At 48.2% G+C, this 27,490-nt stretch overlaps 5 protein-coding genes across 5 annotated transcripts; 4 read left to right on the plus strand and 1 right to left on the minus strand.

Annotated features, from left to right (window-relative positions):
• Positions 1-461: 461 nt before the first annotated feature.
• Positions 462-3,077, plus strand: GIQ15_03616 (uncharacterized protein; the record flags this gene model as incomplete). Its single annotated transcript, XM_033551033.1, has 4 exons — positions 462-870; positions 947-2,293; positions 2,344-2,436; positions 2,497-3,077. 4 exons carry the CDS (start codon positions 462-464, stop codon positions 3,075-3,077), a joined length of 2,430 nt encoding a protein of 809 aa, XP_033408194.1.
• A 4,824-nt stretch (positions 3,078-7,901) lies between these two features.
• GIQ15_03617 (uncharacterized protein) lies at positions 7,902-9,157 on the plus strand (the record flags this gene model as incomplete). The annotated part of the gene is made up of 3 exons (XM_033551034.1): positions 7,902-7,925; positions 7,975-8,031; positions 8,084-9,157. 3 exons carry the CDS (start codon positions 7,902-7,904, stop codon positions 9,155-9,157), a joined length of 1,155 nt encoding a protein of 384 aa, XP_033408195.1.
• Positions 9,158-9,592: 435 nt separating this feature from the next.
• Positions 9,593-10,373, minus strand: GIQ15_03618 (uncharacterized protein; the record flags this gene model as incomplete). The annotated part of the gene is made up of 3 exons (XM_033551035.1): positions 9,593-9,838; positions 9,889-10,110; positions 10,185-10,373. 3 exons carry the CDS (start codon positions 10,371-10,373, stop codon positions 9,593-9,595), a joined length of 657 nt encoding a protein of 218 aa, XP_033408196.1.
• A 239-nt stretch (positions 10,374-10,612) lies between these two features.
• On the plus strand, positions 10,613-12,047 carry GIQ15_03619 (uncharacterized protein; the record flags this gene model as incomplete). Its single annotated transcript, XM_033551036.1, has 2 exons — positions 10,613-11,083; positions 11,142-12,047. 2 exons carry the CDS (start codon positions 10,613-10,615, stop codon positions 12,045-12,047), a joined length of 1,377 nt encoding a protein of 458 aa, XP_033408197.1.
• A 3,861-nt stretch (positions 12,048-15,908) lies between these two features.
• On the plus strand, positions 15,909-17,499 carry GIQ15_03620 (WD domain-containing protein; the record flags this gene model as incomplete). The annotated part of the gene is made up of 3 exons (XM_033551037.1): positions 15,909-16,867; positions 16,919-17,424; positions 17,486-17,499. The coding sequence occupies 3 exons, from the start codon at positions 15,909-15,911 to the stop codon at positions 17,497-17,499; spliced, it is 1,479 nt and encodes a 492-aa protein (XP_033408198.1).
• Between the last annotated feature and the right edge of the window lie 9,991 nt (positions 17,500-27,490).

A 27,490-nucleotide genomic window follows, 5' to 3' on the forward strand; every position in this document is an offset into this window, starting at 1 on the left:
TCTTCAGTTTGTTGGCTTGCATTTTCCAGAACGGCGAGTCTTCGAAGCTGCTCCGACTGTATGGTAAAAACATCGTGTGCCAGTTGGATATCCTGGGGTTGCTTATATGGATGTGCTCGCTGCATATTTTGGAGCTCGCGGGACGCCATTCGATACTACGTAGTGGTTAGGGAAAGAATAAAGGATGAGGGGTGCGCGTAGCTAAATAGAGTAAAGTCCACCTCTATTTCGCAGCACGTATATGATCATGCTCCTTTTTTACTCTGCCGGTTGGAGCAATAAAAGAGGGTAACTCACACACAAAACGACCAGTCCCGAAGCAGCCGCTTCTAGGTTATCATGAGAGCGTAGTCGGGAGATCTGAATACTTTACCTCTCCCACTGTTTTGGAATTACTGCTCCTATAGCCTGCTCATAGAAAAGGTCCGCTTACCCCTGAAAACTTTCCAGCTTCTACGGCAATGACAGAGGGAAAAATTGAGGAACTGGAGAGTAGGAGCCGCGCACAAATCGGTACTTTTAAAGTAGCACTACATAATCTTCGCTACCCGGGTTATGGCGATCACATTCGCCTGGAGAACGAGAGGAATGTGCAAAGGCTAGTGGAATGTCTTCACCTAGATAACCGGCTGGATCCCGAAAACTATATTAAGGCCCTGATTCCTTCTTTGGTGGCTAAAGAAGCCCTGGCGAGATCTGGGATTTCCGAGGCAGATTTGAATTCTTTTGACCCGCCTTTCCTTCAGCTTAAAGATGACGAATTCCTCACTTGTACAGAAGGCCAACACCGCCTAAAGGCGGCGAGAGAGTTATACTCTGACCGTCCAGCAGAGGAGCGTTGGTGGGTTGTAATTCTCTATAACGAAGACGGTGAGTTTCCTATGTGATATGGGAGTACGGCATATCGAAAGCTCGAAAGATGATTTACGCCAAGCTAACCCAACAGGCCTCTCTGATCACGTGCGGGATCGGATGTGGTTTTGCCACGACAACTCAGAGAAACTATTCGACGGGGAGATAGTCTGGAACATCCTAAGATGCCAGGAATTAGGGAATACGGATGTCGGAAGGTGGCGTCTTCTGCTCTCGAGCTCGAAGCGCAGAGACTTAAATCGCCTTCAAACCCTTGAGAGGTTCTCGGTGTTATGGAAGGCGCTTGAAAAGCTAACGCCGTTTCGCGGGCTATGGGCGGTAAAGTTCTTTGCAAGCTCGCGTCGCATATTTAGGATGATCAATCCGGAGGTCAGTCACATCATTGCCGACAATCTACTATCTCTTTTTAGGAGGATTCCTGAATCTTTGCAGGAGTTGGCCGCTGGCGTTCTACATATCGTACATGTGTGGACAGACATATGTGGCGGGGCTGACCAAGGCAAGTACCTCGACCCGGGTACTGTTAGAGAACTCCAGGGCCGGTCCCCCCGAGGGTCTATCACCGACAGAAGATACATCAAAAGCATGTTCAAGGTCGGGAAGCTGTTCAAGAATATAGCAAGCCAGAAAAAGCGACAGGAGATGGTGAAGCGCGCGCTAAACATTAGCACAATTATATCCTCGCTAGAGACGTTTCAAGAAAACACAAAGCTTCTCGAACCGCCAGCACTCGCCCTTCGATGCCTCCTCCCGAGCAGGCTGGGGGGGACTCTCCTCTCCACGTTTCGGCGGCATCACCGCCAAAGTAACGTTGGGCCAGAATTTCAGGTGGCCTACCGCCGACTGTGGCTCTTCGCGCTACGCCACTTCCCGTCGCTAACTGATAAGACGCCTCTGCGAGACAATACACCGCCGAAGGACACTGACTACCTTCCTGACGCGTGGATCAAGTTTGCACGGCTCGCTAGGGACGAAGGATTTAACTCTCGGGAGATATCAGAATATTTGAGCAGCATGCCCGCTGGTAAGAGAACGGCTTCAGGTCCGAGACCCTTTGCACGTGGTTGCGCGAAATCACCCCAAGGTCGGTGGTCGAAAAGTCTGAACTGTGGGACGCCATACTGGTCGGCCTTTAGGGAAGCCTTCTCAGACCTTACCCTAGAGAAAATCTACAACGAGCCCGATCCGTCCCCTGAGCTCACTCTATCGGCATTTAGCGTTGTTAGAAGCATATTCTTGGCATTTCTGGGTTCAAACACGTCTTCGGATTCAGATATACTGCCGCGTGAGGACTTGAGCATGTGTAGTACATCGGCCTTCTCTGGAACACCTCTGTCTGTGTCGGGGCAGGTGGGAATATCTGATTACCTCGCAATAGCTAGGCGGCCGATGGATATGGGGGGAGACGAGGAGATGCCAGGTAAGAATCTACAAATTTTAGGAATGGGAATACTGCTTACCTCACTCTAGATCAGCTGGCCGTAGATGATTATCGGGAGACTACCGCTTACCTCGCTCTAGATCGGCCAACTGTGGATAAGGAGGGGGATGAGCAAATGAAAGGTAAGAATCGACGAAGTTTAGGGATATGCGGAAGAAGGGCTACCGCTTACCTCGCTCTAGATCAGCCAACTGTGGATAAGGACGGGGATGTACAAATACTGTCCGATACCAGGCAGCCAGGAGATCGAATTCCCAAGGCAATAAACCTGGAGATGATAGCATCCACGCTACGGCCAGAATCTCAGCTTATCCCTCCAGGCCCTGTTTTAGCAGCCCCGACCGAGCAACAGATCCTTCCGCTTCCTGAAACCTCGCTGAACGATATGGCTTTGGCCCCTCTAAATTCTACGACACCTCATCTACCGACGTTGTCCGATGGCGCACAGGAAACTGGGTTCCAAACCCCAAATATCCTACTTCATGATACCGAGCTAAGGGACATCCCTACCGAAATGTATAAGTATGCTATATACCGTATAAAGGAAAAGAATATTGTACATTTTCCAGAGCCCAACTCAGAGAAGCGAGTCAACGACTTTCTACGCAATAATGAAAGGATGTGGTACGCTTTAATTATTCACGGGGAAGTCTTGAAACTTATTGATATCCGCGAAGTCTTTGGCCATATGAGTAATGGACTTATTGTTTGTGGGTACGATAACAACGATAAAGTAGCTGCAGAGCAAAGTTTGGAGTTGTAGCGAATGCGGTTGATACAAAACGCTTAATAGCCTATCATCTACTCCGTATATCATCATCAATATATAGTTGTCAAGTTGTGTCTTCATGCACATTATACTGTCTTCTCATTGGTTATTCATACTGCTTTTTTTGGTTTAGCGTTTGTTTGCTTTTTGGAACTTTTGTTTTCTTTTTTTAGTAATGGTGTTGCTTAGTCATCTTCCTCTCTTAATCATATGTCAGAATCTTCGTGTGTACGGCGTCTTGGCAGTATCAGGCCAACGCCACTCCCCCCCTGCAGATCTGTTTGATTACGGCTCGTACGTACGCTACGCCTTCCCCCATATATAGAGGCCAGATATGGCCTGTTTCCCTAGTTATTATCATCATTCATCGATATTAGGCCTATTTTTCGCTCTTTGCTATTGTATCTTGGGCTTATAGGCATTGATTTGCCGTTCCGCTGTGTCCCGTAGAGACGCCATAATCGTACCGATCATTAGCGCGCTCCAATATCATATGATACTTCTGACTGGTGTGTTCCTTAGTCATCTGCTTTTTGGTCATGTGGTCCTTTTTGAGGAGGTTACTTTGTTTCTTTATATATATTTATACTTTTTTTATATTCAAGGTATTTTTAACGTTTTGCTTTCGTTTCTATAGTAGTATTTATTATATGTATACCTTTTATCTTCTTTTTTTACCGTATCCCTGGTGTATTATTTTGTTACTATTATATATGAACTTTTTTCATATATGGTTTGTTGTCTTTGTATTTATCACGTGCTATAGCTTGTGACGTACTATCTTTTTTTGGGGTTAGCGTGGTTTGTGGTATCTATAATATCTCTGATGTTTTTTCTCTCTTAATCTTTTCTTCCTTATTCTTTTTATTACATCCATTTTCTATATTCTACTCTTTACTGCGTTGCGTGTTCTGTTTGCTGCGTTCTTTTTGCTGCGTTCTGTTTGCTACATATCATTTTACATACTCTGATTCCCTTTTTTGCCTTTATTTTGATATGGAGTCCCTATATAATCGAATTCCTGATCCCCCGATTTCGTCTTCGCAGATTACCGCTACTCGACCGTGGTCTAAGACAACCCTTTTATACCCCTTTACAATTGATATTCCGACCGAGCCTTATCTCACGGCTACTGAATTACTTCCGTTTCTCAACAAGCTATCCGCCGATCCGGCTAGACCTTATATACACCCCCATGTTATTTCTTTTCAAAGCGGCAAAGATAAGGCTAATTGGGCCCTCTCTCTTCCGGATATTGATCATCGAGACGTCTTCTCCTCTTTCTATACGGCAAGACACCATCATACAACTTGGATAGCCCTTTTTGCAACACAGGTGGAAGGATGGGTAGGGAAATCAACTGCGGTTTGGGATAGTCAGGCTTGGCACTGCTATGGTGTTGCAGTTATTTCCGGTCAACCAAACGGCAAAAATCTAATCTTCTGGGACTGCGATCCCCGCGATCCCTATACTCATCGAGTCGACAGTCTATCTATAAGACCCCATGATAACCGTCCGAAGTCTTTTCTACTCCCTTATCAATACGAGTTTTTAGCGTATCTACGAAGGCAAAAGGTCAAGATCTCCACTGCTTGGTACAATCAGGATATGTCCCTTAGTGGTCATGACCGCTGTCTACGCTATAGTTGTGAATGGTTACATTTCATGGCCCAGATGGGAGACATCCACTTTCAAGGCCCAACTGATCCCCGATTAGTAGGGTGTGCGCAACTACCAAAGCTAGCTTGATATACACTTTTCTATATTATATTTGTTTTTTTTTTAACTTTATCTCTTTGATATTTAATAGTTATTTCCTTTTTAGTGTACTCTTCTCTTTCCTTTCTCCTTTCTATCTTTTTAATACTTCAGTTCTCTTGCTATTTCTCCTTTTTTTATATCGTTCTTATTTAATACTCTCTACTCATTATAGAGCTAGGAAGTTTGAATACAATTGCTTTCTGTCGTTCTTACCAGCAACAAATCCCTATTAATAATCGCTATCGACGTTGTTTAGAATATCGACAGCAGGATAGGGTCCAACGTCCTCGACAGATTGCACTAAGTTAACCACTACAGTTAGCAACTCCTCCATCAACAAATATCTCTACAACTACCTCTATTTCCCCTCCGAAAATATATAGAGATTGTGTCCAACCAGTTGAAAATGAAACGTTATACTCAATGTTAACAGTATAGAACTCTACGTATCCCAGAAAGTTCTCTTCAAAAATATAGGGACTACAGCCGACCTATTGATAATCGATCAACCCATGTTCAATACGCTATTTATCGATCTCGCCTCCCAGTATGCCGGATATATGGCGCCGTCCTTACGAGGTCTAGACGATCTACCAATTTATACTGTGCCGCCTATCGATCTATTGGTCCCATTCTTAATCTAGGAGATCTTTCTACCGCTTTAACCTCCTTAACTACTTCAATACCACTAGGCTTCCTCTTAACGGGCCAGACCTGGCAACCCCTTAATATTGGCAGGATAGATATCGTCTGTCCCTATTGTTCCGCCTTATTTTAGGTTAGGGAGCTTCCAAAAAAACGTGGCTCTACCGATATCAGATTTCAAATATGTTGCCGTAATGGTGGCTTATCGCCAATCCTAATTGCCGATCCTCCCCCCTTCCTTTATGAGTACTTCTGCTCTAATATACCACGGGCTAAAAAGTTTCGAAAATTCTCCCGCATACTTAATTCAGCTTTGGCTTATATCTCTATTGGATATACTTAAGATAAGCGACTACGTGCACGTGAATCATTATATATCTTTCAGGTAGGGTACTATCTATCATATGCAGGGGCCTTTGGCTGGAGATTTACCGTCTCATGCACAGCTCTACTTTTTAGATCCAGAAGAGGCTTTAGGTCACCGTGTTAAGAAGAACCCTCTACTTAAGGATCCTGTTTGTCGTTCCTTGCTTCGAGAGCTTAATTTATTTTTCAGACAATCGAATTCATATAGTCAGATCTTTTATCGGGCTGATGATATCCTAAAAGATAGTACTCACTTCTCCTTTTTACGGTTAACACCGCAGTTAAAGCTTACTGCAAATAAAAAGGGTGGCTATCAATATAATTTATCTACTGTTAATCATAAGCTAGCCGCTTTTGTCCCTCAGATCGATACTGAATATAGTGAAGCTGGCTATCGTGATATAAAGCTTTACCTTCGAGAAGCTCCTCCTCGCCGGCAGGAAATTAAAGATATAATGGATCTACTTCCTAAGGAAGATAATCATTTTCTTACCTATATTCATCATGAGCACCCTTTATATTTACCACTCCACTACGTTCTATATTACTTTATGGGGGGCCATAGATTCCATCGATATATCCCACTCACAGGTACAATAAACACTAGAACTCAATTTGTTCGTGAGAATGCTTCAATGGGAAAGGTATATCGACAGCTCTTATATACTCGACGGGCTATAGTAAATATATTACATCGTGGGGATGGTTTATTTTAACAATTCTTAGTTGATATTTGGGTCTCAATCAAGATAAAGTTTAAATATTATACCTTTTATCAAAAGACACTTCGAACAGATCTCTACGTCAATACATCAGCAACATTCCAACGCGGTATAAATAATCGACCTAAAGATATCGGCAGGCGTATTATTCTCCCTTCTGCGTTTCCGGGTTCTATGCGATATATGCAGGGGAGGTGTCGGGATTCTATGGCCTTAGTTCGCTACTTTGGTAGACCTCAATTCTTTATTACATTTACAGCAAATCCTTGCTGGCCAGAGATTATAAGTGAACTACTAACCGACAAGAACGGTGAACCTATGCAAACATGGAGACAGCGGCCTAATTTAGTTTATCGCGTGTTCTATATCAAATTCAAAGAGTTGATGACGGATATCTACAAGAACCATATCTTTGGTAAATATATTGCGAATGTTGATATCAAAAACGGGGTATCCCTCACGCCCATATCCTTATCTGGATTAAAAATCTCTCCTTAGACACCGCGGAAAAGGTAGATGATGTTGTTTCAGCAGACATACCTACTCTTAATCACCGTGGCTGAAATTCAACATTTATTTTTCCTTTTATTTCTATATAAGTCTTCTTTTCCTCTCTCTTTCTCTCTTTCTTCCTTAACTTATCTATTATGTTCTCTAGGAACTTCTCTTTCTTTAAACATGGAACTCAGCAGTCTTAATACTATTGCATTTTGTCGCTCATGCCAAAAAAGTATTCCAGTTAATAGCCGATATCGACGTTGTCGAGATTGTCGATATCAGGATAGAATTCGTCCTTCTGATAGACTGTTAGGGATGGATAAGCACGCCGTGGTCTAGTGCTTATGCCCCTCGGCCAAAAGACCATACATTGTGATAGCGGATGCTATCACAGGCCACTGCACCCTTATATCTCTTGTTGAGCCTGACAACCACTCAACGCCTGAGGATGGTGGTGCGCTGGCAGTGCGCGCCACAGCAATTGCCGAGATGCAGCTGCGCACGTGGGCGCGCAAGGGTGCGCCTTGGCCCCTTGGCATGACACCAGCACATGCTCAGCTCTACTTTCTTATACGGAGTACCTTTACATTTTGAGTCTTACGTCAGGCTTAATCAACAAAGGCCAAAAGGGCGTTGGGCTATTAAGCTGATAAATATATTGTAATAGGTCCCTGGACCGTTAATTTAGCATTAAACCTTTTAAAAAGAGATAATTATATACATCCTTTACAGAGCTTTATCATATAGTATTACTACTGTATCCTTATCAAAATAAGTAGTGGAAGGAGGTCACTACGCCCTCTCGAAGATACTATCGAGCCAAAGAATGAGTTATCTGATTCTAAGCCTGGTAAGACCTTGCTGTTTCATACTTCATTGTGCTAACTTTTGATATTTAGACCGGCAGTGACAGTGCTAGAAATGAGAATAACCAGACACGAGTACACGGGCCCCAGGTAGTCCGGGCCTGGTATAACTTCTGAGTGTGCACACTAATACTTGGTGTAGTTTACCTCTTTGCTTCGTCAGGTTCTATCAACGCTAGCTGCCCTAGATATTGAAGATCTCAGGATTCTTTCCACGAGAATGCAGCGCTTTGGCGTACTCTTTGATATAGTCGATACCCCACATTTCGGAAACCACCGCGGCCAGGAACCTAGGCTCGCTCGCTCCATGGATGGGGCGATATATGCACAACCATACAACAGATCTTTAGAGGAGCCCTCTCTACCACAAGGAAGCCCAGAGGCTATTCTCTCCCTGGGCTCGGTGCCAAGCCCCTTATTAGCTCCTGGACAGGGGATGGACAGCCCTGGGACGACGATTCTACATGAAACGAGGGAAGCAAACCAGAGCCAACTATCCCTCGGTGGTGGTGACACTGTGCTAGAGGAACAGAATGGTATTCAGCAGATAGCGGGCGAGAGAAATTGCCTGCCTCTTTCCCCTTCTACAAACGGTGAGACACTTGAGGACACAGGCACACGGCCACCGTCAAGAGATGGCGCTGCCACAACTCGGTACCTTCGCGCGTATCGGATAATGACGGACACATTTGGGGAGAAGTTAAAGCCTTCTAGCATAATTAGCGCAATCAAAGCCGGCGATGATCTAATCAGGAAAGATGCTATTGATTTTCTTCAGTCGCATCTTGCCATGTGGGCCGAGAAGGGCATCTGGGATCAACCCCTTGTTGCTGCGCCAACCGTAGATGATTCCAACCTAGCTAGTTTCATCAAGTTGCTGAGATGTGCGGATGTGCTGGAGCGCTCATTCGAGTGCTATGATATTCAACTGCGTGTAGCACAGGTCCTTCTATACCGCCATTATGAACGGTTTCTGTTCGATGTTAAACGGGGTGGCCAGGCGGTCGGTCGACGGCTATCGGCATATACCGTCGATTTTCTCCTCCGGCAAGTCCACATGGAGGAATGGGATCAGATGGATGAGAAGAGGAGACAAGGGCATAGAAGGAGCCTCCAGGATAGCAAGGCCATGGGGAAGCGGTGGCTGGCCCTGACAGGTCACTTTGGATACGGCATTCTGCTGATATGCGGAAAAGGACCCGCTCGCGTGATGTGAGTCTCCCTCGTACCCCGAGATTCTGCTCATTCCAAATGTCTTATCAACGGTGAAGTAAGGATAGGAGCTTCACCCTGGATGCATTTGGTGCTCTGGCGACCTATGTTCAGAACGTGCTACCCAAGGCCATGGAGGCTTGCTGGCTACTAGACCCATTGGCTCGGGGTATAGTGAACATGGAGCCTGTGCAAGGGCTATGTCCTTCGGGATTCTCACGTGTGTGTATGGAACACTGGGAGTCCACATGCGACGAATCATACCCCTTTGAAGTTTCTTGGCAACCACTTAACCATAATGGTCCTGCCTCGAGCTCTAGCTTATCATCCCCACTAAATATTTAACTACTGTAATAGTTTGCTCGATGGCTCAAAGCATCGAAACAAATTCTATGGCAGTGACCCTTACTTTCTATATATAGACTTACTACATGGTGGATTACGATGTGGTCTCTAGAAATCCCTGTAGTGGTGCAAGACCCTGATATTCATCATCATCATCAACCAGGAATTCAGCCTGAAATTCTCCTGCATCAAGGTGTTCAAGCCCCTGCTGTGATGAAGCCATATTAGGGGCCTCGACCTGACCATTAGGCGTTGGGGCGTGGCTGAACTGGAAGGGGCAGTCTCCCCCGCCAACGTAGCTACTTGGGTCCCTTCTCTCCATGGCTGGAAACCACTTTTTCTAGACCTACTGTCAATCGGGGTCTCTATTCACGGGCGACGGGAACATACTAATATTGTTTTGGGTGGAGGCCAATGTTTGACATTTTCCGGATAGGTATGACTGAGAAACCCCTTACCATTACTGACTAGAAGGTAGACCCTAGCGTTACACTTGACGTGAAGCGCGCGTGCGGCATTGAAGGCCCTCTTAAGAGCTCGATCGATATCACTCTGTTGGTCTGAGCTGTGGGCGAATTCATAACGCCGGTGTGAGTTGGCTAGGGCACCGTTCTACCCGGAAATGTTAGAAAGTCCACTTAGATGGAGGCGGCGTTCTCTCTGTCCTCCCAGGGCAAGCAACTGACCAGCTTGGACTTGGGCGGAGGGCCGCCCTCACCGCCGTAAGTGCTATACTGGGCGTACTTTCCTTCCGCCTCAGTCAAGATGTATACACTGAGATTGTGAAAAACGTGTAGATCGTGTCCTTTTATAAAGAGACTGCTTTTCCCTCTCTTGAACCGCGCCCTCTCGTTTTTCTGTTCTCTGCTCCGCATAAAGGGCGTGACTGACCGGGGGTGTGTTGGGTTCTCGGATTAATAACAGAAGATCCAAATGGCATAGTTGTGCAAGGCGTCCTAGCCGATGGGGATTTATATCCTTAGGTGGGATACTGATTAAGCCCCTAGTGTCGCAAAAGAGTGAGCCATTCCCATACCCCGCACCGCTACTGGTGGCTATATTAGATATTATACGCTCCATGAATGCGAGTAGGTTAGTACCTTAACCTAGCAAAATGGACTTGTTGACCATCTATAGCTATGTCCTGGGGGGCCTTCTGCTAGCACTATGGGCCCTTGGTCTCATAAGAAAACTCCCTCTTCGGAAATTCTACGCAAAGCATTTTCTCTTACCATTCCTTTTCCGTCGCCGGAGGTGGTGGCTACAGCCCATAACCCGCGCCGAAGCACTTCTGCTGGTGCTTCACTGGGGTTGCACGCTAACCTGCAACGTGGTCGCTGTGGATGACCTCCGTCACGCAGGCTCTCGGGCAGGGTCTTTGGCGATAGCGCATTTCATCCCTCTCTACCTTGGAAACCGACCGAGCCTCGCTGCCGATACGCTCGGTATCTCCCTGCTAGGCTATCAGCGTCTACATCGAGCAGTGGGCTGGATGGCCTTTGTGCAAGGAACCGTTCACGCAATCATTGCCACAAAGACGACGGGCTTGAATCTGAAAGATGTGGCCCAGAGATACGGCCTCGCGGTTAGTTCCACTTCATCCCGAGGAGTATCCGTAGTTAAGCCTAACGCGGTTGATACAGGCTACTCTAGTTTTTTCTACACTCGTCCTTCTCTCTCACAGCTTCTTTAGGCGAACCTCATACGATCAATTCCTCATATATCATTCCGCTCTAGCGGTTGCTGGGATGGTGCTTGTCTGGCTGCACCTGAAAAAGAAAATCCGGCTGCCCTTGGATAATGATATCGTGGTCCTTATTACGGCAGCCTTCCTTATGGTGGCCTTCCTGATATATCGGGCCCGGATCATTCTCTACCGAAACCGCCTCGGGCAGCTGCCCAAGGCAACCGTTGTTCAATACAAAGGATCTACTAGTTTTCTAAAGATCTCTATTAAAGGTACTCGAGGCTGGGAATTGGCCCCGGGGCAGTACGTCTATGTCTCGTTCCCAGCCGCAAGCTCCCTAAGAATTTTAGCGGATAAACCATTTTGCGTGCTGCAGTCCCCTAATCCTATGGGAGACCGTAATACGCCTTGTGAGACGGCCGCTCGACAGCGCTACCCGGAGGCTGGGGATTTAGAGCAAATAAGTACGTGGGTAGATGAAGAGACGGAAGAAAGTGGTGACGAGCAAGAGGGTATAGAGAATGAGAATGCGTTTCGTTTCTGGCTTCTAATATCACAGCGAAGGGGGTTAACGCGAAATCTTGCCGATTTCAAAAAGTCCCAGGAGCTTCTTGCTATTGTTGAAGGTCCATATGGCAGAACTCCAGACCTAAAACGGTATAGTCACATCTTGATGATCGGGAGTGGTGTAGGAATTGCTGCATTGATCCCCTACCTGAGAGCCTTCTTACACGGGGCGATATCAGGGGAGCTACCAGTCAAGGAGGTGCACGCAATCTGTGATGTTGACGACAAAAGTAAGCGTCTCCAATACGAGAGAAAGAAACTGGCTAACGGCTGCAAGATGACACCATACCCTTGAAGGGATGGATGCAGCCACTACTGAGAGAAGATCGACAGACCATGGTAAGGTAGGGTATATCCAAGTATGAGGGCATGCTAATAAAATAGATACTTCGTCTATATATCTATGGCTCTGTACAAGGCGTGTGCTCGAGGCGTATTGAAGAATACCCAGGAAAGGTAGACGTGCCCGTAGCGATGAAACGGCAAATGAGCTGCCGGTGTGGCCCAATGCTGGTTATAGGTACGTACTCTGCATTATTAGAAATGTAATATACTAAATTCCTAAAGTGTCAGCTAGAGAGACCATCCGAGACGCTGTGCAAAGTCAGACCGTTCAATACACCGATCATGACGTCGATTTCCTTCCCCTGGATTTCCAACCAACCGAGAGGACGAGTTACTGGGTACAGGATGCAAACACTGTCTAAAGCAAAATAAGGTTCTTTGTCTTGTTTGCAATAAGGCAAGGACCGCAGACGTAGTCCACACCCCTTTGGGCCCTTGGACCTGTGTGGGCCGGGTATAGTAATAGTGAATAACACCAATCTTACTCCAAAATAGCCCCAGAAGCTAATCCCAACACGTCAATTCATACAGTCTGTTGCAAAACCAGCTTGACACTTCAACACTCTTGCCCTTTGTTAAATGCCATGATGAAACCTACTAGTTTATATATAGTGTTTATTGTCGGATATTACATCACGTGACCTCATACGGCCCCCTGGCATATCCACTTATATACGGCTCATGTAGGGTTAGCCCTTTTACACACACATATATAGAGGCCCAAAATGGCCTGTAGACTGAGAGATCATCATCATTCATCTCTTTACACCTATTTTGAGCTCCTGATCGTAGCGTTCCGGGCTTTACAGCATTTCATTGCTGTTCCGCTGTGTTTCGTGGAGACGCCACCCCATCGGTTGATTGGCCGCCTCCGAGTTTTATTTACGTATAGAATGGTATCTAAGCATCACATGACCGAGATTCATATAATAGAAGCAGCCTTTGCTCCTATCTCTAGGTATTAGTCATAAATATACATTTATGATCGACGTATATATACTCCATTCTCGCTATAGTTTGGCTTGGCATAAGCTTTAAACAAAAGAGCAAAGAGTGTTGGAGTGTCAAGCTGGTTTTGCAACAGACTGTACATATGGCATGGAAGGAGATTTCGGGTGCGGCTGTACCTTGCATACTTATACTAGGGAAGAGGAAGGTAGTTAAGTGGCTCTGCTAGGCGCGGCGCTGTTAACGTAGTAACTACAAGATTTTGTGGAAGCATTCGAAAGCCGTGTTCAGCATACATGTAATTGGCCAATGTAGAATAGATAAGGATAAGTACAGTAGTGATAGCCTGCACAACCCCCAGGAGAGAGGTCAGGTTAAATGAAATACACACACACGCACACACATACACACTGTATTCCTTTGGCAAATGTGTACCTGTTTTTCTTCTCGCTGTGCTCTATCAAGTTGTGCGCTTGTGTCTATCTGGATGTGAATCTCCCATCCTTCTTCTCGAGACGAAGGATAATTGTTTATAAGCTCAAGAGTGATGCTAAAGTTTTCATTCTTCAGTATAGTACTTTGAGAATTTTCGCTAGGCTTATATTCCGGCGCGGTAGTCGGTGAGGTAGTTGAAGTATCGCTGGCGGCATCGTCTGAAAGATCGCAATGGGCCACATCTGGGGGCGAATAAGGATCGAGATCCTCGGGCTCCCATGAGCTAGCCTCTTTCCCTAGGACTTGCGAGTGTAGCGTAGAAGGCCTAGAGACAGGCCCTTGAATGAGGGGGGTTAGAGTGGTTGGGGCTCCCTGAGCTGGTGTCAAGATATTGCAAGGCATAGGGACAGCAGGATGGGCTTGAGAGAATTTCGGGCTGACTAGAGAGGGAATACTGGTTTATCAAATATATTTATAACAACGGTACCTGTAGGCCATAGATAACTTAGATTGGCCTGGGAGTGATTGTTTTGGGCTATATGCCAATTAGAAGGTACTATATGGTGAGATATAATAATAGGACATAGGGCACAAATACCTAAGCAAGTACAGTGTGTTGCAATATTGGCTTGCCCTTGAACTCTCTTGTCGTCTTTCCCAGTTATACACGCCAAGCCAACTACTTTGTAGGAGAGAGTGTCTCATGACGAGTGTACAGTTGAGCTCAAAATCGCCTTCTATACTCAGAACGTACAAACTTCTTCTTAAACCCTAACTGCCAAGGCCTTTAGTATGGAGCTTAACCAAGATTGGTTAGAGTGTAACTCAGCCTTGAACGATATAGTATGGAACCAAACTGTTATTAACCCCATTGTATTAGAGCGTATCAAAATAATACGGGCCACGTAGCCCCAAGTATCAATACAGCCAGAATATGCCACCGACCGACCCTGTAGACAGACCAGGCCGCGGAAAAATGGCACGGAATCTTCAGCCATGGAAGCGTGAATTTATTTGCCATATGTTTCTTAGTAAATCACTAACTAAATCACAGATGGCCAGTGCTGCCGGATGTAGCGAGCGTACTATTACACATATCCGAAGAAACCTACGGTTGTTTGGCAGTGCCAGTCCGCCTCTAATTCGTGCTGGCCGGCCTAGAAGTATTACGCCTCCGATGCTTGATGCACTTTGTGATCACCTCACCGAGAAACCCGGCCTTTATGTTGATGAGATGGTCGTCTTTCTTCAAGACGAATTTGATATACTAACATCGACAGCTAGCGTCAAAAGAGCGCTTCATCGCGCGGGTTGGACCAAAAAGAAAGCTCAGCAGAGAGCAAAAGAGCAGAATCCCGAACTACGAGATTTCTATCTGCATAAACTGTCCGAATTTAGTTCATATCATCTGGTCTACGTTGATGAATCTGGATGTGATAAACGGATAGGGTTTAGGGGGAGCGGTTGGGCTAGGTGTGACACCGGTCCAAGTGTCTAGGTTCCACCGGGGCCAACGTTATCAGATACTGCCCGCCTACACTCAAGATGGCATTATCCTTTCTTGTGTCTTTACCGGTTCAACCAATGCCGCCCTCTTCGAAGATTTTATTGGGCAGCTGCTCCAGCACTGTGGGCGGTGGCCAGAACCAAAATCTGTCCTCGTCATGGATAATGCATCATTCCATCACTCAGATAGGATAAAGCAGATGTGCTTCGATCCTGGGGTGAAACTACTATACTTACCACCCTATTCGCCTGATTTGAACCCTATAGAGGAATTCTTTGCCGAGTTAAAGGCTTATCTTAGGAAGAACTGGTCGCTGTATGAGGAAGATCCTAGCCAGGGTTTTGGTGCTTTTCTTCAACGATGCGTTGATGTTGTTTGCGCCAAAAAAGAGAGTGCAGAAGGTCATTTTCGAAGCGCTGGTGTATCAATTGAACTATGTGGTTTTTGATAGAATTCGTTCGTTGTTTTTGTCCTATAAAATAGCTCATGCTTCATATTCGTCTAGTATCATTTATATACAACGTCAGAGTGCTTTGCAAAATTCCATGCTTCAACTCTCTAGTTATTCTCGACCCGATCACTAGGCTACAAACTATGTAATATGCTTCTTCAAATTGCGCTTAGCGAAAACCAGGTGACTCATGAATATATAATGTATGGATACTCTATCCAGAGCTGTCAATCACGTGGAAGCCGGCTGCGGACAAAGTGTGGGCCGATCCACTAGTGCCTGCTCGAACACAACCCTACGTCAGCCTTATCCATCGACCACTGGTCTCACATGTTTGTTGGTTTACGCGTATCGATTCCGTGTCTCTATTCCGGCTTTTCTATCTAAGCTGACGCTGTTATCGCTTGTCAGCAGTCTGCATCGCAAGGCCTCAGGAGTCCACTTGATACTCTACTGACAGATATCCCATCATGTCCGGCGCCGAAGCGGGCCTTGTCCTTGGTCTGATTTCGTCCGTTATTACAATTATCCATGCAACTCAACAAGTCTACGAGGCTATCAAGGACACCAAAGGCCTCCCCGCGAGTTTTAAGAACTCGGCGTCGAAGCTACCCCTTATCTCCAAGCTCCTCGAAAACGCTGAAAAGTATGTCGAAACCGTAGATGAGACCACCCAATCTACTCTAAGGCCAACCCTTGAAAATTGCAAACTTCGGGTAACACATCTACACGACTTATTTGCAAAAGTTATGCTAGAGGAGCATGACTCGAGATTGGATCGGTATACGAAAGCTGCTCGTACGATCGGAAAGAGTAGTCAGATAGAGGAATTGATGAGCGGGGTTCTTGGCGACCTGCAGCTCATGGCAGTGACTTTCCCCAAAAATATCAGGTTAGACGGATTACAGGCCGCAACAGGGGCAGCATTTGATTCCTACGAGAACCACCATACCGAGTGTCTTTCAGGAACCCGAATTGAACTTCTTGGCGAGATTGAAGAGTGGGCGAAATCAGTACAGGCAAAATGTATATTCTGGCTAAATGGCATGGCAGGAACTGGAAAGTCGACAATTTCTCGAACAGCTGCACGCCTTCTAAAAGAGAAAAAATTACTTGGAGCGAGCTTCTTCTTCAAAAGGGGCGAAGAGGACCGAGAAAACGCAAAGAGACTCTTCCCAACACTTATTGAACAACTAGTGAAAAGCCTACCCCAGCTGATCCCTAGCATCCAAAAAGCAATCGAGAACGACCCCAATATTTCAGAAAAGGCAGTAAGGGAGCAGTTTGAGAAACTTCTTCTGCAGCCACTACTTGGAATACAACAGGCCCCGACTACAACCTTGATTATTGTAATCGACGCGTTGGATGAATGCAAGCAGGAAGATGTACAAGCTATCCTCCGACTCTTGCCGCGAGTCCAAAAGTCAAAGTCAGTACAACTACGGTTTCTACTGACAAGCAGACCCGACTTGCCAATTAGGCTAGGTTTCAAGGACATCGACGGTGACCATCAGGATTTAATCATTCATGAGATCCCTATGCCAGTGATTAAGCACGACATAGAATTATATTTTAAGGATAAGTTCTCAAAACTAAGACAGGAGCGCTCATTTCCACCGGACTGGCCTGGAGATGAGTGTATCAAGTCCCTAGTTGAGAGAGCAGTGCCGTTATTTATTTCTGCCGCCACCCTGTATCGATTTATCAGTGATGTCAGATGGAACCCCAAAAATCGTCTTAGAGCAGTGCTTACGGATCAGACCACATATGTGTCGAAGATGGACAGCACATATATGCCGGTGTTAAATCAGCTTCTTACCGGTCAAGATGAATGGGAGTCGCCGCAGTTGGTTCAAATGTTCAAAGAAATAGTCGGTGTTATTATCCTTCTTGCTACTCCACTATCAGCCAAAGCCCTCGCGCAACTTCTGAATATGGAAGTGGACGATATTAACAGTCTATTGGACCTGCTCCACCCTGTTCTTAGTATACCCGACAATCTCGATAATCCCGATGCACCAGTTAGGTTGTTACATCTTTCGTTTAGAGACTTCCTTCTAGATCCGAAGAAAAAGAATATCAGTCGATTCTGGGTCGATGAGAAGGAAGTGCATCGAAAGCTCACCGTACAATGCCTAAACATTATGCAACACAGTTTAAAGAAAAATATTTGCAACTTACCGGATGATGGTACGCAACGCAGAGATATCGTCATACACACCAATGATCACCTGCCACCAATATCGCGATATGCTTGTCGCTATTGGACAAGACACCTAATACAAAGTCAGAACCCGGCAGCCGAGCTGGATCAAGCTTTCGCATTTCTCAAAACGCATTTTCTTCACTGGGTAGAAACGATGAGCATTCTCGGTATCGTGTCTAAAGTTGTGGGGGCAATTAAGGAATTACAGTCGGTCATACGGGTAAGTGCCGATAAAAATGCTATATATATAAATACTAAAGAATATAGGACGGTGGCCCTGAAATATCAGAATTTCTTCATGACGCGAGAAGATTTATCCTAAAGAATAGACAGATAGCTGATGTTGCACCTCTTCAGCTCTACTGTTCAGGCCTCGTGTTTGCTCCAAGGAGATCGATAATCAAAGAGAACTTCAAGAAAGAGGCATCTAGCTGGATACATCGATCACTTAAAGGTGAGGAATCCTGGGGCGCGGAACTGCAGACCCTGGAGGGCCACTCAGGCTGGGTTCGCTCTGTGGCCTTCTCACCGGACGGCCGGCTCCTGGCGTCGGGCTCTCATGATAGGACGGTCAAGCTCTGGGATCCCACCACGGGCGCGGAACTGCAGACCCTGGAGGGCCACTCAGGCTGGGTTAGCTGTGTGGCCTTCTCACCGGACGGCCGGCTCCTGGCGTCGGGCTCTCATGACTGGACGGTCAAGCTCTGGGATCCCACCACTGGCGCGGAACTACAGACCTTCACCATTGAAGGCCGCGTTTATGAACTAAGCTTTTCAAATAATAGTCCCTGCTTAATAACAAACCTGGGCTCCCTTAATATTCAACCCTGGTATTACAATGATTCGTCCAAATCACTAGAAACCAACCTTGAAGTACCTACACTGGAAGATCAGTGGGTAGGCCTCCAGGGTAGAAAGTTATTATGGCTTCCTGTAGAGTATCGGTCAACCTGCTGGACAGTCGAGGCTGGTGGTACTCTTGCGCTAGGCCATGCGTCCGGGGGGGTTTCTTTTATCACATTTCGTCGCAGTTAAAATCTCATTATCCCCTATATTCTAATCTCATTTCGAAAGAAGGGTTTGGGAAAGCTGGGAAATTTATAAGCTGATGATTTTCCACTAGATCTTTCTATCATCTCTCAAGCGGCAACGCAGTTGGTTCCTGCAAGGTACGGTGCGGGGAGGCGTTCCAATGGCCCGCAGTGGGGGCATAATCTAAGCCTCCATCCCATGGAACAAACGCTTGGGCCTCAGAGGCAGTATCAATGACAAAGGCGCTGTTGGTCATTTTCCCCAGACGGATACGGCACCGACGAACCTAGCATGAACATTTACATATTAGCCTGCAACCTACATAATTTAGACGCCTATCAAACCCAAACCGCAAGCAAGGAAGAAGTTTGTTTGGGCATATAAGTACCGTGGCACCTATCTATCTTTTCTCAATACGATAGGCTCATAAGGGTGCCTGTCTCTACGAACTTCGTAGCGACTGGCAGTTGTTGGCAGATTGCTAGATCGAACTATCGTGATATTTACATGTTTGCATCGAATCTTCCAGCAACCTCCGTAAAGGAAATACTTGTATTTGAATGGATACAATACATTTACCTGTCCAATACTGTACCATTTACTTTTAGAAACATGCCATGGTATAAGAACTAGCCATATATGGTTAGACCATTTACATTAGGGTCTGGAAACCAAACTAGTTATACGTTGATATGGAAGCCGATTTTGAACGCCACTGTATAAGTGGGGGGCTGCAAAAGAGAATCGCCTCCCCGCGGTGCAGCCTGGGTACTGGAGAGATGCTCTTACGATAGAGATCCTCTTGCTAAATGATTCTCATGGTTGGAGGTGTGGTGGTGGTAACTCGCCTGATGAAGTCAGCGACAAACTGCTTTTGCACAACACAGGACTGCCAACCAAATGGGTATGAAAACCATCCGACGGGTGGCTTCAATCTTCAAAAGGGACCAGATTCTAAGTAGGAAAGGTCATCTCGATGACTCGACTGAAAAAGATGCCCGGAGGCCACCTGAAAGGACACCTGTGGTGGTGTGCAGAGTTTTCACTTGGAAGGAACGTGATGCCCTGCGCTCGCGTACACCCCAAAATCAACAACAACACTTCGATAAAAGTTGGGTGCGAGGGCGTCGTTAAGGGAAAGGCGAAATGAGGATGGGGATGCAAGTTGCAGAGCGTCGTTAAGGGAACGGGAGGAATGGGGACAGTACCTGGTCGCTGGGAGGCGGCTGCCTTCACCGGTGCAGCGCTCGGAGGAACACTACCACAGCGGAGTGGCCTCTTAGGAGGGATATTAGTGGGACGGCATACTCTGCGAACGAAGTAAAAAGGGATATTCGCCCAGGTACGCTGAACCGGGCAACCTGGCTTATACTCCTGCTGCCGCCCTCCGGCGATCGAACTACGGTACCTACGAAGGATTCCGAACAAATACCACGGAGAAGCTGGCAACTCCCTATGCAAATGGAGCTGGGACTACGGAAGTGCCGGCACTCAGGGCTTCAACAGCCATCGGCTGGGACTTGTTGAGGAGACGAAGATACCATTGGTTAGTGGGCTGGAAACGTTACAGGACGCGCTGCCTGGCTAGGAGTGCCACCTGAGCAGAGCCTGCGAGACACGGTCGGCCCTGTGGAGAGAAGAGATTCGGCAGGGCAACGCGAAGTGATGTAACAGTCATGGGGCGTAGCACATAATGGAGGCGATGGCTGATGGACGAGGACTGTCTACAACACCTTCTATGTGGCTCGAGAGGACGGATGCGCGTGTCGGTCTATGGAAAGGGTATATAGGGCAGCGGGCATGGTGTACCGACATAGGCTTAAGGAGCAAACCATGAAAGGGGCATGGGCGAAGGCTTTGCCGGGGCTGGACCCCCGAAGTAGTGATTGAACGTGAGTCTTCGGGCAAGAGGCGGGATGGACTACGGGGAAGTGTGGTGGAGGCTTGGTCACCTCCTCTTGTATTTAATATTGGTACGGAGGCCTATACCTAGGTTAGGTCCTTCAGCATGCTCTCTGAACCAGAGCAGCTAGTAGCAAATACAATCTTTCATGGCGCATGGCTCCGGCGGAGAGACAAAGTGCCAGGCACCCATGGCTCGCTGGGGATTTGGTTCGACTCGCCGGAGGCAGCGGAGTGGATGGTCAACAACGGCCTCATCGTTGGACAACGATACATCGGCAGTGTCGAGCCCTATCAGGTCAGGAGGAAGAGGTGCCACCGATGTCAGGGTTTCGGCCATCTAGCGTGGTCATGCAAAGAAAAGGCAAGGTGCGGACACTGTGCGGGCACCCACGAGAGACAAAATTGTCCCCCGGGTGTGAGGCCGAAGTGCTTGGACTGTAACGGAGACCACCCAACAGGAGACAAAAACTGCCAGAACCCTGCCGAACCACCCCACATGCAATGACAGAACCAAACCTTCGCTTGCTGCAACTGAACATCTACAGATCGAGAGCGGGCATGGAGGCCCTGATCAACGACACGGAAACACGGAATCTTGATGTTTTGCTCGTCCAGGAACCGCCACTTACGGCGTACAAGACGCACGTCAACCACAGCGCCTGGCGCCTCTACCAACCAACCATCCAAGAGGAGAACACGCGGAAACGAAGCCTATTGTATGTCAATAGGAGGATCTCCACGTCTGTGCACCGCCAAATGAAATGCAATCACCCAGACGTCACAGCCGTCAGAATGTGGACTACCGCCACCCAGATCCTGCTCTTCTCGGTGTACATCCCGCCGTTCGGACTCTATCAATCCGCCGAGGAGGTCTCCATACAGCCAATGTTGGACGAGATCCAGTCGACCATCCGGCAGGCAAGACAGAGCTCTGATAAACCAACTGTACTCATCCTCGCGGGAGACTTCAATCGACACCACCCAGCCTGGGGCAATAGAGAGGTTTACCACGCTTTCATAGAACACGCAGAGGAACTGGTCAGCTTCTTCCAGGCAAACAGACTCCAATGGTGCCTCCCCCGGGGAGCACCGACCTATTGGTCTTTAAGCAGGCCAGGGAAGACGTCCACCATCGACCTGACGGTGACCGACTCCCGTGAGAGACTGATCAAATGCCACCTGTACCACGACAACTATGGATCGGACCACCGCGCGACGTACTCGGAATGGTCGCTCCGGCCAGACCGTGCGGCCGATGCCAAGCCCAGAAGAGCATATGAACGCGCCAACTGTGAGAAAATCGGACAGGCAGTGCAGGCGGCACTAGATCCGCTACCTGAGATGGGATCAAGGGAGGAGCTTGAACAGGCTGTCGAGATGCTGGTCACATCTACTAAAGATGCCATCGATCGACACGTTCCAACAGCGAAGCCATCGCCTTACTCGAAACGATGGTTCACACCGGAGCTGAAGACACAACAAGGCGAGGCGAACCGAGCCCGACGCAGATGGCAAGAAAGCTGTGCCGCCAAAGGCTCCCGAGATCCTCAGACCGCGATCCTCTTCGCGGAGATGCGTGAGAAACGCCGAGCATGGACCAGAGCGATAGAGAAAGCAAAAGCAACGCACTGGAAAGAGTTTCTAGACAGCGCTGGCGAAGGACACCTGTGGAAAGCCGCATCTTACATGGGTCCCCCGGAATCGTACGGCAAAGTCCCACCTCTGAGGGTGGGAACTGAGGAAGTTGCGGACAACGAGGACAAGGCAAGGCTATTCATAAAGTCCTTCTTTCCAGAAATGGCAGAACCTGACGAGGGAACGATCACGCCTGAGAGAGAGGAGATCGCATGGGAACCCGTAACGGAGCTGGAGATTCACAGGGCCCTCAAAGCTGCAAAAGGCACTACCGCACCGGGGGAGGACGGGATTCCGACCCTGGTGTGGAAACACCTCTGGCACTACATCAGCAAGGTGATCACCCGCATCTTCCTTGCCTCGATCGAACTGGGCCACTACCCTCAACAGTGGAAACGCGCGAGGATCGTGGTGCTGCGCAAACCCGGCAAACCGGACTATTCGGTCCCGGGAGCATACCGACCCATCTCGCTTCTGAACACGCTTGGAAAGCTCCTCGAAGCAGTAGTGGCCAGACGGCTCACCTACTATGCAGAAACACATGGCCTACTCCCAGACACACAGTTCGGAGGCCGGCCCGGCCGGACAACCGAACAGGCACTGCTTGTGCTGGCTAACGCGATAGACCGAGCATGGTTGAAAATGAAGGTGGTCACCCTGGTGGCATTTGACCTGAAAGGAGCTTTCAACGGAGTGAACAAGGGAAGCCTGGACGCGCAGCTCAAGACGAAAGGGATCCCCACCACAGCCAGGAAATGGATCCGGAGCTTCATGGAAGACCGTCAAGCGAACATCTCCTTCGATGACTTTGAGTCGACGGTGGCACCGCTGGAAAACGCGGGCCTGGCACAAGGGTCTCCGCTCTCCCCGATTCTCTTTACATTCTTCAACTCGGAACTGGTGGACCAGCCGGTCGACTACCACGGAGGCGCGTCAGCGTACATTGACGACTACTTCCGGTGGCGAGCCGGACGGTCAGCGGAGGAGAATATCAAGAAGATCCAAGAGGAAGACATCCCACGGATCGAAGAGTGGGCCAGACGCACCGGGTCCTGCTTCGCGGTAGAGAAGACCGAACTGATCCACATCACGCGGAAGAAGAGTGAACACGAAAAGGGACAGCTCGTGATGAACGGGTCCACCATCCAACCGTCCCCCACAGCCAAACTCCTGGGAGTGGTGTTCGACAGGGAGCTGCGTTGGAAGCAACACGTGCAACAGGCGGTCAAACGAGCCACCAAGGTGAACGTCGCGCTGGGAGGCTTGAGGCACCTCCGGCCGGCCCAGACGAGGCAGCTGTATCAAGCCTGTGTGGCTCCTGCCATGGACTACGCATCGACAGTGTGGCACAATCCACTGAAGGACAAGACGCACCTGAGAATGCTCGAAACGGTACAGAGAGCGGCGCTGATCCGGGCCCTCTCAGCGTTCAGGACAGTAGCAACGAAGACCTTGGAGGTCGAGGCGCATGTATTACCGACGCGGCTGCGGCTCAAGCAACGGGCTCAGAACGTCGTCGCGCGCCTCTACACGCTTCCAAGCAATCACCCTGTTCAAGATGTGCTAGCGCGAAGCCGAAGACGAAGCCGCCACGTGGGCACGGGCCCTCGGCTCCCCATGGCCGAAACGATGAAGACCATGGACCTGGAGCGACTGGAGTTACTCGAAACAATTGACCCAAACCCGCCAGCGCCGTGGGATCCACCGATATTTGAAACGATAACTATTGAATCAGACCAGGTTAAGGCAATGGAGGAAGCCGATCGCCTCAGGACAGAGGCAGCCGAGCTAATATACTCCGACGCATCGGCACAGAAAGACAAGATCGGAGCGGCAGCGGTGATCCTAGATCGGCAGGGAAATGTAGAGGTATCGCGCAAGGTCTGCGTCGGGTCAGCCACCCACTGGTCGATCCATGCGGCCGAGCTCATCGGGATACAGCAGGCCATCGAGCTAATCAACCCGGAAGAGAGACATGCGGGACAGACCCAAGACAAGAGAACGGTAACCATCATTAGCGACAGCAAGTCCGCCCTGCAAACACTGGCGAACCAACGTAACGGGTCTGGACAACACATCGTACGCGCCATCACCAAGTCGGCCCGAGAGTTGAAGTTGCACGATGTTAGCATCCGCCTTCAATGGATCCCCAGCCATTGCGATAACCCCGGAAACGACGCAGCAGACCGTCTGGCCAAAGAAGCAGTCGGAACACAACCATCACATCCGTTTCAGAACCTGCTCTCGCGAGAGAAAGCATTTATTCGAGACAGAATCTTGGCCGAATGGGTCAGCGAATGGAAGTCGTCAAGCAAAGGGGCGCATCTCAGGCGCATCGACGCCTCGCTGCCGGCGAACCACACCAGGCACCTGTACGGCACCCTACCGCGAAACAGGGCCTACCTACTAACGCAGCTCCGGACCGGCCACTCGTGGCTGGCCTCACACGCCAAAGCATATCGGTTCCGTGAAGACGACAAATGTGAATGCGGTGCAAAGGAGACGGTCGTGCATGTCCTGGTGGACTGCCCGAAACTGGCTGATCTAAGGCGGAAACTACGTCAAGAGATAGGGACTAATTTTAACAATACATCACTTATGCTGGGAGGAAGGGAAGGAAACGGACGGAAGAAGGTAAGTGGCTCTGCTCAGGGCAGCACTGTCAACGCAGTGCTGGACTTTGCAGAAGCATCCCAGAGGTTCCAAAGCCGCGCGCAACAGCAAGGACGTCATAGGCCGTGACGAGGCTCCAAATTCGTCTGCATGTAATTGGCCAATGTAGGATAGACAAGGATAGGTACAGTAGTTGTAGCCTGCATATCCCTCAGGGGAGAGGTCAGGGTAAATGAGACACACACACACACACACACACACACTGTATAAGTGCATTCACGCTTAACACGAATCTGGAAGGGTGTATAAGGAGCAGAGCTGGCGGTATGGGTCTGTATGAGAAAGTCGGTACGGCTGGATTGACCCGAGGTATATCTATAATACCCCCTTTGTAGATAGAGTTAGTGACCTCGCACCGGTCGGCAACGGCGCCCGGGCGGCCGAGTGTAAGGAGTAAAAGGCGGTAAGGCCGTCGAGCCCTGGATTGTCTGCGTTAGACCAGCTGCCTTCAGTGAGATGGCCGGGCCGGGTGCGTCCATAATAACGCTGGTCAGGGCCGCGGCGGCAGCATCTAAGCTCTTGACGGGTTCTAGCAGTGCGCTCTTTAGTCACTGGTGGGCCCAATGTGGTGGAAGGCACAGACGCTACAGGGAAAGACAGCAATTTAGTCGACTGATATTTCAGATGCTACAGTACGTACGAACGAATCTATCGAGGCGAGCGCCTAAGCTTCTTCTCTCCTACCTTCTTGTCTTTCGGAGAATCGAGCGTTTCTGTTGCACGAAGCGAGCTGGAACAATGAAGCTAAATGATAAACCACGCCACGTACAGTCTATTGCACATCTCGATAAACTCGAGCAAAGAATAAGGGCACTAAATGACACAGGTGCGGAGGGGGCGGCTCCCAAACCGACTAGAAATGAGGAGAATATTAACGCGAGCACGACCAAAGCGAGACCAAATTTACACGGTAGTGAGCTAGTAAGTTTACCTTTTGTTCTCTGCGCTTTGAGCGGGAATCTAATTAGACTAAGTCCGGGAATAATGTAGGTGAGGATTACTGGGAATTGGTTCACAAAGAATGATGGAATTTCAATCTATAACTCTTTTAAAGTCTCGTGGCTGGAGCTGGTCAGAAATATTTTCTTTTATCTTGATAACTGCCTGAAAAGTTTGTGAAGTAATTTGAAACCCCTAGTTTCTGTACTTACTTTTCCAAGCATCAAGTGCGCCGAAGCCGGTCTACCATCACCATAAGCTCGCGCTGCTCTGTACTCTGGAGGGCATTATAAGGAGGCAGTCGTCAAGCCCAGCCCGACCCGTAAGAAGGGCGTGAAAGAGACCCACTGAAGGTAGGAGGATTCATACCGATTTAGTCAAATCACCTAATACACGATGCAGAATCACAAATAGTTGAAAGAATCCCATATGTATGAGGGCAGCGGGCCATTCATAAATATTGGATGTGTGCCAATGAATGCTACAGGTAAGTGCACAGAAATGCAGAACCAAGGTACTCCTGCATAATCTATGGCATAGTGTGATCATCTATGGTTGTATGCGTTAGTTACTTTCGTGCATGGAAGCAGGCTATTACTATCACAAGCTCCAAGCACAATCACCTGGTGGAAGTCGACCCATCTCCTAAGTAGGAAATGTAGTAACACAGGAACAAGATGATCTGTATATAAGTAAAGGCTTTCGCAATCAATGGGGTCGTGTATATATATTCCCCTGCTCGTTGCTTCGACAACGGATCGGAATCTCCCAAGCCATTCCTTCCCTTCAGCTGCAATATCCGATCTACCAGAGATTCCCTTACTTCGAAATACGCCTTTTAGTAGGATAACCACAAGTCGTTGCTGAAGATTTACTAACGAAGGGGTAGATAGCAAGCTTATAACTGCGAATACCAGCGCTTCGAAGCCGCTAGACAGTGCTTTGCCCACCGTGTCCAATCTCACAGATACCCTGAGTCAATGCAGCGCTGGAGAGGGCTCGATGGCGGTGTGGGTTGATTCCCGCAATACTTTCCCGACACGGAACTATTTCCATTCTTCATGTGCAAGCGAAGCATAGCGGCGGCGATCAACATATTAATCGTCCACTTGAAGCTGTGATGAATTAGGAATTTGCATCGTTGATCCGCAGACCAACTGGGCAGATGACGAGCGTATTGGGACGGAATAATGGGTTCAGGCCATATAAATCTGCTGATCCACAAGTATATCTGGCGACGTATACGATGGTACCATCTGGTTAAGAATGGCAGATTCCTTATCGTAGTAAACTAGAACTATTAGCGAGCTTCACTATTTGCAAAACTAAGAGAGGCCTACCGATTCGCCCGAGGACAGTGAGAACCCGTAAAGTCGTGGGATGGGAATGTGAGGGTGATTTTCTTGTAGCCAGGCGTAAGTGCCGGCCTCACATCTCACTTTTTCGTCGGCGTTGCCCGGTCTAAATTCTTCGCCGACTTTATACAGAAGAGGAAGTCGGAGAAGCACGCGATCTCCGGGCTGTTCTCTTGTCCAATCTTGAATAGTAACTGGGATACATAGATTGAAGCTGCCCCAGAACCATTCATTTGTTGCATTTGCAATATGGCATCTTGAAGGGTCAACATTCAGATGATGCGCAACAACGCCTTTGACCCATTGC

Source organism: Arthroderma uncinatum (assembly GCF_011692745.1).
Source record: "Arthroderma uncinatum strain CBS 119779 chromosome Unknown scaffold2, whole genome shotgun sequence".
NCBI classification, from domain to species: domain Eukaryota; kingdom Fungi; phylum Ascomycota; class Eurotiomycetes; order Onygenales; family Arthrodermataceae; genus Arthroderma; species Arthroderma uncinatum.